This window comes from Neolamprologus brichardi, chromosome 18 (genome assembly GCF_056152115.1).
Source record: "Neolamprologus brichardi isolate AB-2024 chromosome 18, ASM5615211v1, whole genome shotgun sequence".
Taxonomy (NCBI): domain Eukaryota; kingdom Metazoa; phylum Chordata; class Actinopteri; order Cichliformes; family Cichlidae; genus Neolamprologus; species Neolamprologus brichardi.
The window spans coordinates 27,133,653-27,145,803 of NC_142121.1; the positions used below are offsets into that span (position 1 = coordinate 27,133,653).

At 40.5% G+C, this 12,151-nt stretch overlaps 3 protein-coding genes across 3 annotated transcripts in view; 1 reads left to right on the forward strand and 2 right to left on the reverse strand.

The window, feature by feature from the left end:
* Positions 1 to 2,501: 2,501 nt before the first annotated feature.
* On the reverse strand, positions 2,502 to 5,738 carry LOC102790922 (uncharacterized). Its single transcript, XM_035906147.2, has one exon. It carries the CDS (start codon positions 5,613 to 5,615, stop codon positions 4,056 to 4,058), a length of 1,560 nt encoding a protein of 519 aa, XP_035762040.2. The 5' UTR covers positions 5,616 to 5,738; the 3' UTR covers positions 2,502 to 4,055.
* The window catches only part of slc35a3b (solute carrier family 35 member A3b), a 77,372-nt gene continuing 68,216 nt past the window's right edge, over positions 2,996 to 12,151 (reverse strand). The window contains exon 8 of the transcript XR_015716841.1: positions 2,996 to 3,019. The gene's annotated coding sequence lies outside the window, so the exon portion shown is untranslated. The remainder of the gene's footprint in view (positions 3,020 to 12,151) is intronic.
* On the forward strand, positions 6,514 to 9,773 carry cldn1 (claudin 1). The gene is made up of 4 exons (XM_006786824.3): positions 6,514 to 6,921; positions 8,308 to 8,472; positions 8,681 to 8,765; positions 9,175 to 9,773. Exons 1-4 carry the CDS (start codon positions 6,699 to 6,701, stop codon positions 9,329 to 9,331), a joined length of 630 nt encoding a protein of 209 aa, XP_006786887.1. The 5' UTR covers positions 6,514 to 6,698; the 3' UTR covers positions 9,332 to 9,773.

The window sequence follows — 12,151 nt, forward strand, 5'->3', positions numbered from 1 at the left end:
CTGTTTCTCTTCTCTTCGATCTGAAGAGCTGCTGTGTGGAGTGTGGTGTCCGGTGCTAAATGCCCACTAAGCTGGATACAGAGATGAGCTGTGACTATGGGTGGGGGAAAAGCAGCTTTTCATTCCTACTCATTGGGTTGCTCTCAAACACTGCTGCTGTAACTCTGCTGAGCAATTACCAGTGATGGATGCTGGCAGGTGATTTAGTGTTGATAACTCCATTAACCTCTTCATTTCTTGTGGCAAAACTTAAACTCTACCAAAAGTTCCCAGTATCCCAATAATAATTTTTAGGAGACCTAAATTCCAGGAAGGTTTTTGTTTTAAATAAAGATTTTATTTTATAGTAGCCTAAAAATGTGATCACTTGCATGATAAACTGAGGAGATCTCTAATCTCATCTCTGTGCATCTCTACAGAGCTTCAGAGTATCAGTTCATTGTTTTAGTTTTTGTAAATTGCAGTTAATTTATCCTGCTCTCATTTTTAGGCCACTTTCAGCTGTTTTATTTCAAGCATCCAGTTTTCAGTGCTGGATTTCGTTATGTGGACACAACTCTGACCCACTAGTTCTTCATCAAGTCTTCATCTGTTAGTTTAGCCGCTAAACTCCAACATCTAGTGTCTACCTGTTGATTGGCAACATTTTGCTTTCAAAAGGCCACATCAATACCATGAAATGAATCAGTTAGATTTGACTTCATTTACTTCACAATATAATTCCTGCATAATTCTAAGTAACCTTAATTCCAAAGGAAACAGCCTCAAAAACATTCTTAGCAACTGCACTGCTAACTGTGACACATCCTATTAGTTTCTTTTCTATTCATTTAAATGCCAGCGCGCTCACTGAACAGAGATATGCATTTAACGACTTCCATATCTCTTTCTGCTCATTAGCTGTACTTTCAACATTAAATGTTCTGTTTTCAGACTTTGAGTCAAGTGAGGATTACCTCCAGCTTAAGGACAACCCTCCAAACTCTGGAAATAAGTATGCCACCACTTGAATTGGGATGTCAGTCACCTCGAAACGAGGACCCAATTGACCCCTTGGCATTTGACCCTTATTAACCACGGGTGAAAGTGCTGTATTCAAGGTGTAGCCATCTGTGTGCCTTGTTGCGCTGGGGCTCTCCTCCTCCCTCAATCTTTATTATCCCTCTCAGTGTGCAGCAGCAGTGAGATTGATCAGAGGATGGCTGCTTGATACCAACATACTTTTGAAGAACTGCAATGAATAGTTCACCCACTCCACAGCCAAGTAAAAATCACAACTATATGTGTGTGCAATATTAAAGAAATGCTTTAAGTGAAAATGAATAATTACTCAAATCACACATCATAAATTTAGTACATATTTTATGTACATAGACATAAAGAGGCCTGTTTTCAGTAGGATCACCCCTGTGATCCAGTGGTATATTGTGTAACCTAAAGCAAGTTTATCAAGTTCATCTGGTGACTGATCTTTGGCTATTCTTTGGACAGTCTGTGGGCGTTTTGTGGGTGTGATCACCGTCTCTTCTAAGAAATAAAACCAGTTCTATGTGGGAAATTTCTGAAAACTGTGTAATATTTTGTCACTTGGTCTCCACTGAATAGGCTGCACTTCTCTGAGCAATCAGATCACACAGAAATGCTGTAAATAGATCAGTTGGGACACTTGTAATAATTTTTTGTTATTGCAAATGAAAATAAATGGTCTTTTTCTTTTGAATATAAAAACATTTTTCAAGACTTTTGAGCAATAGTGTAAGTATATTCATTTAGCTGCTTTGCCCTTCTGCTCCACTGCAGAAAATTACTGCACTACATACTGCCGGTTGCTATGATGATATTCTGATGATGATATTAGGTACACAAGCCACAGTTAGCTTATGACATACACCGATCAGGCATAACATTATGAGCACTGACAGGTGAAGTGAATAACACTCATTATCTCTTCATCGTGGCACCTGTTAGTGGGTGGGATATATTAAAGAGAGAGTGAACATTTTGTCCTCAAAGTATATGTGTTAGAAGCAAAAAAATGAGCAAGTGTGAGGATTTGAGTGACAGAGTCATGGGTCCCCAAGGGTCAGTGATACACAGTGTTGGGAAGGTTACTTTTAAAATGTATTCCATTACAGATTACAGAATACATGCCCCAAAATGTATTCTGTAACGTATTCCGTTACGTTACTCAATGAGAGTAACGTATTCTGAATACTTTGGATTACTTAATACATTATCATGCTGTTTACAACTACATGAATGTACTATTGCTGTGATTTATTACTGTTACTGAAGGTCCACGGCTCCGAACCGTAGTAAAGGGACCTCTGACTAATATGGCTCGTAGCCGAAAACAAGCTTTACTTTGTTGTCTGGGTCAACTTTGCTTGCGAGAGACAGAGAGAGGCGTTGAAAGGCTGCTCCAACGGAACTTATTGTTTTTGGAGGAAAACACGAACACGGTGTACAGTCGAGTTTTAATAGCTTACTTACAACTGGGCTCGTCAGGCACTCTTCTTGGCTGCAGTGGTTATTATTATATTTACATGCTTCCAGCTCCCGTTTTTGCTCGATGACAGCTCGTACTTTTCCTTTTTCTCCCTCTCTCGCTCACAGACACATAACGTGTATGGCAGTCCATTCTCCCTGCAGCACGGACTACACTGCCTATGATGCTACATTCTTTAGAGCTATACCTGTAGCATTCTGCCTATTAGCTTAGCACAACAACAACAAAAAGGCCCCTCTCACCCAGGAAACACGCAGAGAGGGAGCTCACCCTGTAACCATGGCAACCGTAACGCTGCCACCTGGAACAACAGAACAAACAAAACCCAAACAGTCCTGACCCGCCACAATATGAAACAAGGAAGTACCGCCGTGTAATCCATTTATTTCAACAAAGTAACTGTATTCTAAATACCACCTTTTTAAACGGTAACTGTAACGGAATACAGTTACTCATATTTTGTATTTTGAAAACGTAACGGCGGTACATGTATTCCGTTACTCCCCAACACTGGTGATACACATGGGGAGCAACGGCTGTCATGTATGGTCAAATCTACATACAAGCTAGTGTAGCTCAAATTTCCCAGAAGTTCACTGTGTTAGCCCTGTGACAGCCTTTTGACCAGCCCATGGTGTAGCCTGCTGTGTGATCTGATATTTCTGGGTTGGTGTTGTTCTGACATTATCATAGCAATGTCAGTCCAGGATCAGCGTTACAACTGACCATCAGCCATGTTGTCTGAGAATTGAGTTAGCATTAGCCAAAAAGTTAGCTACCGCTATTAAAAGCTATCCCTAGCAAACCAACATTGAGTAAGCTAAATTTGGCTGACAGCAAACCTAGCTTGATAATACATACCAGTATATGATACTGTATAAATTAATAAAGAACACACCTAGAATTGTTTCCATTTGTTCTAGAAGACAGTTTTATATAAACCGATACAGGGGTATCAGATGGCCCTCACTTCATGGTAGTTCGTATGGTGATTTTTACACCACATGCCTTTCAAGACTCTTCATACAATTTCTATCACTGATTTAAGGATTAATACATTTTCCTGCCTTGAAATTCAATCCAGTAATTTCATGAAGCAAATATTACGTGTTACTCAATTATTTGTTCACAGGAAACTAACCTCAAACTTGCTGAAAACAAAATGATGCACTAACATATTCATAACTACTCTGCACTGTGTCAGTGATGACTGTTCTGTCTGAGGGGACTAGCATTGGCAGTTTACACAGAGGAGAGAAGCGCTGACATCTACTGGAGTTTAATCGCAGGAAAAGCATGTGTTAGCAGATGACTGACAGATCACTCATTGCTTCTTTGAGCAGTGACAGGATCTTTGGAAATTGAGTTGAACTTTGAACTTTTTAAAAAAAAAGGTTCATCCACCTTTCTTATCATTCAGTCACATTTATGTATACTAGTCAGCTGGTGAGTTAGAGGTTTGTTTAGAGTATTGACTCTGGCAGTCACAGAACATATAACGTGACTCTGAGTGTGAAACAATTTGCACCCAGAAAAAGTCTGAAAACTACTGAATGGGGCTCTCGATCAGTGTCTCGTTGCTACATTGTGAGGGTTCATGCTCATTTTTCACAATATGTTCCTTAATGTTGCCATCATCCTTCTGAAACTGTACCTTCACTGTCAGTGGAGAACATATATCTACTTTACACTTTATGATCATGATGCCATTTGATGCTTGTAGGCTACAGGTGCTGAGATCTGGCATCTCATCTCTGGACAAATGACAGACCAGCTGATCCTTGTCGATGGACATGACCGCCCGTTTTTTCAAAAAGTTTGGGCTCTCACATACCACCCTGTCCAGCATCTCCATGGTTTTGCTGTTTTCCAACACCCAGTCATGCAGGTACGATATGTGGCAGTCACATTTCCAAGGGTTTCCATGCAGCCTCACGGTGTACTGCAGGATAAAATGGTCGAAAAGGTCCTCTGGGAGACTCTCCAGTTGGTTGTCAGACAGGTAGAGCTGCTGAATGAATTCCTGGCTCTTGAACAGTTTGGCATCCAAAGTGCTGAGATTGTTCTTTTGCAGGTAGATTGTCCTAATCTCAGACAGATCATTAAAGATTGTTTCGGGCAGTGAAGTGATCTGGTTTTCAGACAGGTCCAGGATCATCAGGGCTGTAACATTTCTAAAAATGTCTCCAGTAAGGTTGGAGAGCTGGTTAGAGGACAGGATGAGGTTGGTAAGTAAAGTCAGACTGCTTAGAGAGGACAGCTCAGTTAGTCTGTTGCCTTTTAGGTTCAGTTCTGACAAATTTGAGCCCCCAAATCCAAACACTTTATCGCTAAAGGTTGTAAGAAGGTTCCCACGGAGATTCAGCACCTGCAATTCAGTTAACACAGCAAAGATGCCATCCTCAAGTTTTGTTATCATGTTTCCTTCCAGATGAAGCTCTGTCAGCAGAGAAACATTGTGAAATGTGTCAGATGTAAAATTGTTGATGAGGTTGGTGTTCATTTTCAGGATCTCTAACTTTTCCAGACCACAAAAAGCTTCTTTTTTTACTCCCTCAAGCTTATTTTGAGACAAATCCAGGACACGCAGCTTTTGAAGGTTTAGGAAAAGAAACGCAGGTAGATCTGATATGACGTTGCCCTTCATTTGCAGAGTTTCTAGCTGTTTCAAGGAGTCAAACATACCAGGAAGCACCGTCTGGAACCTGTTGAAGTTGAGCAGCAGTTTAGTCAAATTTCCTTGCTTTGAAAAAGTTCCTAGAAATAAATGATCCAAGGGGTTCCCGCTGATCTCCAGTTCCTGAAGCTCAGTCAGATGTTTGAATGCCTGAGAGTGAATACTTTTCAGTTGATTATCCAGGAAAATAAGCTTGGTGAGTTGAGGACTGCCCTCCAAAGTGTGAGAGAACAGGTACTGCACAGCCGTAGTCATTACAATAAAGTCCTTGACCTCCCTGGAAATATTCTTTGGTAAAGACGTCATTGTTGCATCAGCACATAGCACTTGGACCAGAGTGAAACACTGGCATCGGTATGGACAAAACTCTCCACTGCCTTTGTGGCAGAGAAGCAGCAGGAGCTGGATCAGACCCAAATTTCTGTCCATTTTTTACTGAAAAAAAACAAACAAACCCAACAACGAAAAAGAGGAAATTCAAAAAAGCTCAGACTCATGCAGTGCAAACAAAAACCTCTGTGTTACAGCGATCGAGGAACACTGTGACAAGTTTCTCTGTGGGCTTGGAAGTCAGCTGACAAAAAGTGCAAACAACAACACAAGTGTGGGTTAGGCAAGAAAGACCTTTGCTCGCTGGTCAGCTCCACATAGAAAAAGATTATCATGCAATTCAGCAAACCAGCAAAAGCAAATGTTTCTTCACGGAACAAGTAAATCAGAGAGAAGTTGCACTGAGAAGATCATTCATGTGTGAAATAATGTGAGAAATCATACAATCAACTATGATACTTCCTTCTTATTAAGATTTTACCGTTAACGTCCCAAAGCTGGAGTACTCGGCTTTGATCTGCGGATAATTTGATAATACGGTAATTTGTATTTTATGGCATGTAAATATTCTGTTATTTAGGAGATTAGTGCTTTAATAAATGTGCACTTTGTCCCTTTTTTCATGTGTAAGCTGAATCAGAATAGGTAGAGTGCCACTGGAGTGTATTTTGCTTTATTTTTTACAGTATTTCTATTTTTTTCACTAAATGAATTTCTGTATATTGCTTCAATTATAAAAATAAAGTGAAAACAAACAAACAAACAATGGGACAGATGATCACTGCTGCTCACAGTGCTCTTACCGACTGTTGTTACTTACTTTAGAAAAGATTTTATTTTTAAATGGAGTTCACTGCATATGTGTGGGTTCATTTGGTTTTATTATTTGCAGAAGACCTTCACAGCCAGAAGGTGTCACCCTGCACCTCCTGACTTCAGCAGGAGTTAATGGCATCCAGGGATCCTCCCTCTCCTCCAGGTCATTCCTTAAAGATGCACAGGTGATTAGGCGCCTTTATTTGGGAGCAGGTCGCCAACACAAACCCACTGGGAACATCATTGAGCAACATTTTTTCATCTTTATATCTTCAAAAACAAAACAAAAAAACAACAACAACCAAAAAACTCCCCGAAAGAACTTTTGCCATTTTCATTTAAATTCATATTTTAAATCATCAAACAATGGCAAACGCCGGAGTGCAGCTTCTCGGATTCATACTGGCCCTCATTGGCTCCTTTGGCATCATCGCGGCCACAATCATGGTGCAGTGGAAAGCTTCATCCTACGTTGGGGACAACATCATCACGGCTCAGGCGATGTATGAAGGGCTTTGGCAGACCTGTGCGAGTCAGAGCACCGGACAAGTTCAGTGTAAAGTGTATGACTCCCTCCTCCAGCTGCCAGGTACTGCTTTATATACATCATGTTTTTACCTTTTGTGATATTTCTTCATTATTATTAAATGCTGATGACGGTCATAGCCACAGAATAAGGGGTTTATGAGTAACACAGTGTCCAAAATCAAATACTTGTTCTATCTTTTGGGTGTGGAAGGGGGTAGTTAGCTGGGCGGGTGGGGAGCATGTCATGAGATAGTGAATGGTGCACATTCAAATAATACCTGAACAGTTACTTTCAATACCAATGCTAGAAGTTTAAGTAGAACTGTGGTTGTTCTATGAACAAAAAATATGTTTAACTCTGTGGTCTTTCAAAGCCTCGAGGTCACTAAAGGGAGAGCGCCCTTTTTTTCTTCTCCTTCTTAGACCTCCTGCATGCAAAGACATGTTGGTCAAATACCGCAACCTACGTCATGAAAGAGACATGAAAAACTATGTTTAAACTTCATGCTGTTAGTGTTGCAAATCAGTCAAGTGTAAACATTTTTACAAAAAAACACAACTATCAGATTAAAAATAATCCCTTTGATGGACGTGTTTCTTTTCCTTTTTTTTTTTTTTACACTTTTACCCTTTTTTTCTGAAACACATTCATTCAGTGGAAGTTAAACAAGGATTGAGACAATGTGAGGAACACTGCACTACAAGCCCCGCAACAGAGAACTATACAGCAACACACAAAAGAATAGAACAAATAAAAACAAAAACAAAAACTAAAGGATCAAATAGGCTGTGAGTGAGCTCTTCTATTCAGAATCATATTTATTTGTTAGAAGTACAATTTTTCTGGTGTGTGTTTTTGTGATAGGACAGTCTGCAATGTTTCTTGGGAGACGGGATTAGAAATCTGAAGGTAACACTTGATGGGGAGTCTTCATCCAGATGAGGAAGATGCAGTTTTGATCAGTTAAATTTAGATTCTCAGTAAGTTTGTAGTGTGAAGCAAAAAAGACGCAATCTGGCTTAAAGGGTAGGTCGGGAATGGGGTAAGGTGTGTGTGTGTGTGGATTGGGCGGGGTGGGGAACAGAATCTATTTTTTAAAATAGACCACAAAATTCCTCAGAAATGAATCTTCTGGAAATGTATATACACTCGGAGAAGCATTGGAAATCCACTCTCTAATCCTGAATAGCCCTCGATTAGAAGAGAAGGTTTACAGAGGTGATGTGTGGTTTGTTGAGGACTGATTGATTGTTAAAGAAAGAACAGTTAAACATGGACTAATAAAATGGCACTCGTGTAAAATTTTGTGTGATTTCTGTGCTGCTGCTGTGAAGCATCTCCCTGTTTGGAGGGATTTAAACTGTCTCTAACCACCCAGTTACTTCTTAGTGAAGTAAGCCTTGAGTGAAACCTGCTCTGACTAACGCACCCTCTCTGTGTCTGCAGGAAACGTACAGGGCACACGAGGGCTGATGGTGTCGTCCATCGTGCTGTGCTTCATTTCCATCCTGGTGGCAGTGATGGGTTTGAAGTGCACTACAGTCATGAGCGACTCTCCAGACCTGAAGGATAAGGTGGCCCTGAGTGGAGGGGTTATCTTTATTCTTGCTGGTGAGAGTTAAATCATCTTTTTATGGGTTTTTAAAAAAAGTGTAACATAGTACTTCTTTGTTTATACCTGCGTTCACAGCTACATTGGAACATAGTTTTAGAATGTGAGGTTTTGCATTCGAGATATGTCACTGTTAACACAACTGCGCAAATAGTTACCTCTAAAATCCAACAATATGGAGAAGCTTTTCTGCTCACAATTTTCCAGGTCTGCTTGCCCTGGCGGGAGCTTCCTGGTTCGGCAGCAACATAGCAAAGGAATTCTACAATCCATTCACTCCGACTAACTCCAGGTGAGCATCTCCTCTGTCACGCGAACCCCCCCGCAATCCTTATCAGGTATCACTGAAGGTTTCTTTGGTGAATCCACAGACAGACATCAGATAAAAAAACATTCTGTCTCTGTGACAGAGACCAAAAAAAGTTCAAGATTCAGCATTACAGCACACACAAAGGGAAATGAAAGAGTCCAGTCCTCGACAAAAATTCAGGCACGTGAGCCGTGCAAACCCACAACATTTTTCCACTTGGCACCAAAGAAAAAGGTCTATTTCCTGAAATGTTTACCTGCTCCTTTGAGTTAGTGCCACATCGGCTCAAAGACAACACGTGTTGTTCACAGAGACACAAACATCTTGTATTGAGCTGACCATGCGAGTCCTCAAACACTCAAGCACAATGTGTGATGTGTTTCATCCACAGGTATGAGTTTGGAAGTGCCCTGTACGTCGGCTGGGCATCTGCCATTCTCGTCATCATCGGAGGGGCCTTCCTCTGCTGCCACTGCCCCAAGCAGGACGCTGGGCCGGCTCAACGCTACCCCCAGTCCCACCCTGCGGGAGGCAAAAACTACGTGTAGAAGTAGTCTTCCCACTTCTCCTGGCCTGGGCTCATTTAAGAGCGCTGGCTTTAAAGGGGCATATTTCAGACCTGTTTACTGTTCAGCATGTTTATTTGCAGGTGGGGTCAAAGTAGTGCAGTGGGGACGGGATGCTTCTTTATTAATAAACTGACAATTAATGTGACAACCTATGCCAATGTTAGAATTGAATGTTAGAAATAAGGTCCAATAGCATGTATTTAGATTTAAACTGGGATTATTGTAAAGCTTAAAAGATTTTTTTTTTAGTTTAAAGAAAGTTTTCAGAATATGTTGGAGACATTCAGTTTTTGTGTCGCTTTCTTTGCAACTAATTTCCATTTTTGTATAAACTCCCATGGTACCGTTTGTTATGATTTTTGTGTTGTTGTTTTTTTAAATTTCTTTCCATTATTATTTTACTGCATATGAAATAAATCCACTGCCACTTTTCCATGTGACAACCAGTGTTTGGATTCAGTTTATGTTTAGGGTTAATAATAACCACTGCACACTCACACCAGGTGAAAGACCAAGACACCATTTCAAAGTGAAAGGATCTGAATGTTCTTTTCAGAGCTCCACCCTAACCACGCAAAATCTCTTTTGATTACTCGATAAGGTCATTTATAAGAATCTGAACGTAAAATAGAGAAGGGTGTTTCTCTTTAAAGAGGTGGCACAATTTTTCAAATCATAAAAAAAAACTTTCATTGGGTTGTAGGCGGTTAAAATCCCGTACAACACAGAGCTAAACATATAGAAATTTGTGGCCTCAGGCAGGAAAAAACACATCCAAACAGAGAGATAGGCAGAGGGTGGGGAGCGGGCATACCTACGGTCTCCTGCTCCTGTCCCAGCACGCCTGTGAACTCACATTTCACATAAACACGGTCGGTACCACTTAAATGCTACGTTGGAAAGATGCGTCAGCCTGTCTGTGACTTTACAGGAAAGAATTTCAAAGGTTGTCAGCCCATCGTTCGTTCAGTCATGAAGGTGTAACTGATTTTATAACTAAAATAAATAACAACAAAGAAACCAAACCCCTCCAGAATAAGCTGACGTTTGTTTCCACCCAACACCGTTCAGCGGGAGAGGGCGCCACCTTCTGGTGATCCTTGAGGATGCTGCTCAAACACCAAAGAACTGTTCCCCTGTTCTAAAATACAAGACAACAGCTGCTAATATTTGCTTTTATGCCCCTTATAAATTTGTAAGCGTATGATCTGGATGCTTTTGGATATTTGGGCAGAATTGGTGAAGTTCATTTAAACTGGTTGGTTTTCTGGGAAGAGGCCCTAGGCCCTAGGACAAACCCAGGCCGGGGAGAGGGGGGGTCTGGGCTTCTTTGCATAAGCTGCTACCTCATGACCAAGCTGTGGATAAGTGGAAGAAGATGGATGGATGGTTTTCTCTCACTGGCCTGGCTTTTAAAATGGCCTATATTTATATTTTTAAGTGTAGTACACACTTTTTTTTTAATAGGGTAGAGGTCTGGGCTTTGGGAAGGCCTTTCCAGCAGCTTAAGTGTCCAAGTCTAATATCATCCAGCTGTTGATTTGAGGTGAAGTTGAAGAATTTGAAGGTAGTCTTCATTATTCCATCCACTTTGTGCAGTGTATCAGTAACACTGGTAACAAAACAGCTCCAGAGCATGATGCTACTATGATTTGTTTCACAGCACTTATTGGATTGACCATTAAGTGCTGTGAAACAAATCCTTTTTATGCTTGCAAAGAGAAACTACCAGTTGGAGTCAATCACGATTACTAACAAGACATTATTAGATCCTGGCCTCGTCATTGGCTAACCACTGTGTAAAATCCTCCCATGATCAGTTTTAGCATGAGCATGTGGTATTGAATGGAATTTATGCCGCAGACAACCATTTTCAAACTTCAGACTCCCCAGTTTGAAATGACAATTTGTGTCACACTCGAACCTTCAGTCGCTGAATATTTCCTTTGTGTTTTTATTCATTAATCTTGATCTTCTGATGTTGTACTTGTTAAAACTGATTCACCGTCAACAGATTTCCAGTTCTTTACAGCTAATTTTGAGATATAAAATGAGTTCAGGCTCATAAATAGGTCAGAAAAGTAAAGTAATTTAAAACCTTGTGGCTTTGTTTCAAAATTATACTCAAAATTCCTTTAAGATAAAAAAAAACAAAAACAAAATACTAACATACAGTTTTTGGAACCAAAACATGAGTGTAATGATTGTGTAATATGTGCAAGATCCCCGCCTGGAGGATGTAAAAATCTGCGCCAAATCAAATATGTGGATCCATCCGCTGTGGCGACCCCTTGCGAATAATAAGCCAAACAAGTCCGCCTGTAAAAATGCATCTTATTCTAAGTTTATCCTCTCTGGTGTTAAACTTTGCAAAAGTTTTAAAGACAAGAAAAATATTTATCTATAACTATTTTGAGTTTTTAAAATCTTTTAAGAATTAAGAATCTAGTCAATCGATTAAAAATAGAAGCTGCTTATTGTAAATGACATCTCGAAGCCCACCTGTAGTACCTTCTAGGTCCAGTGGAGGGCGGGAGCCTACACCTATTTTGATTAGACGATTTGGGGGGGGACTGTGTAAAAGCCCCCAAGCAACCTTAAAAACAGACGCTGCAGCAGAGTCCAGCTCCTTAAAAACAAGACACAAAACAGACTTTAAATCAGTCCTGTGCTGAAATAGACCATGAACCACATGCTTTATAGCTCTTGCACGTTTGACAGAAAACAAAAAGTACCCTTTTTTCCTACATTGCGTAAAGAAACATCAGGCGCTCAGGTGGATGTCAGACTTTGGCCACT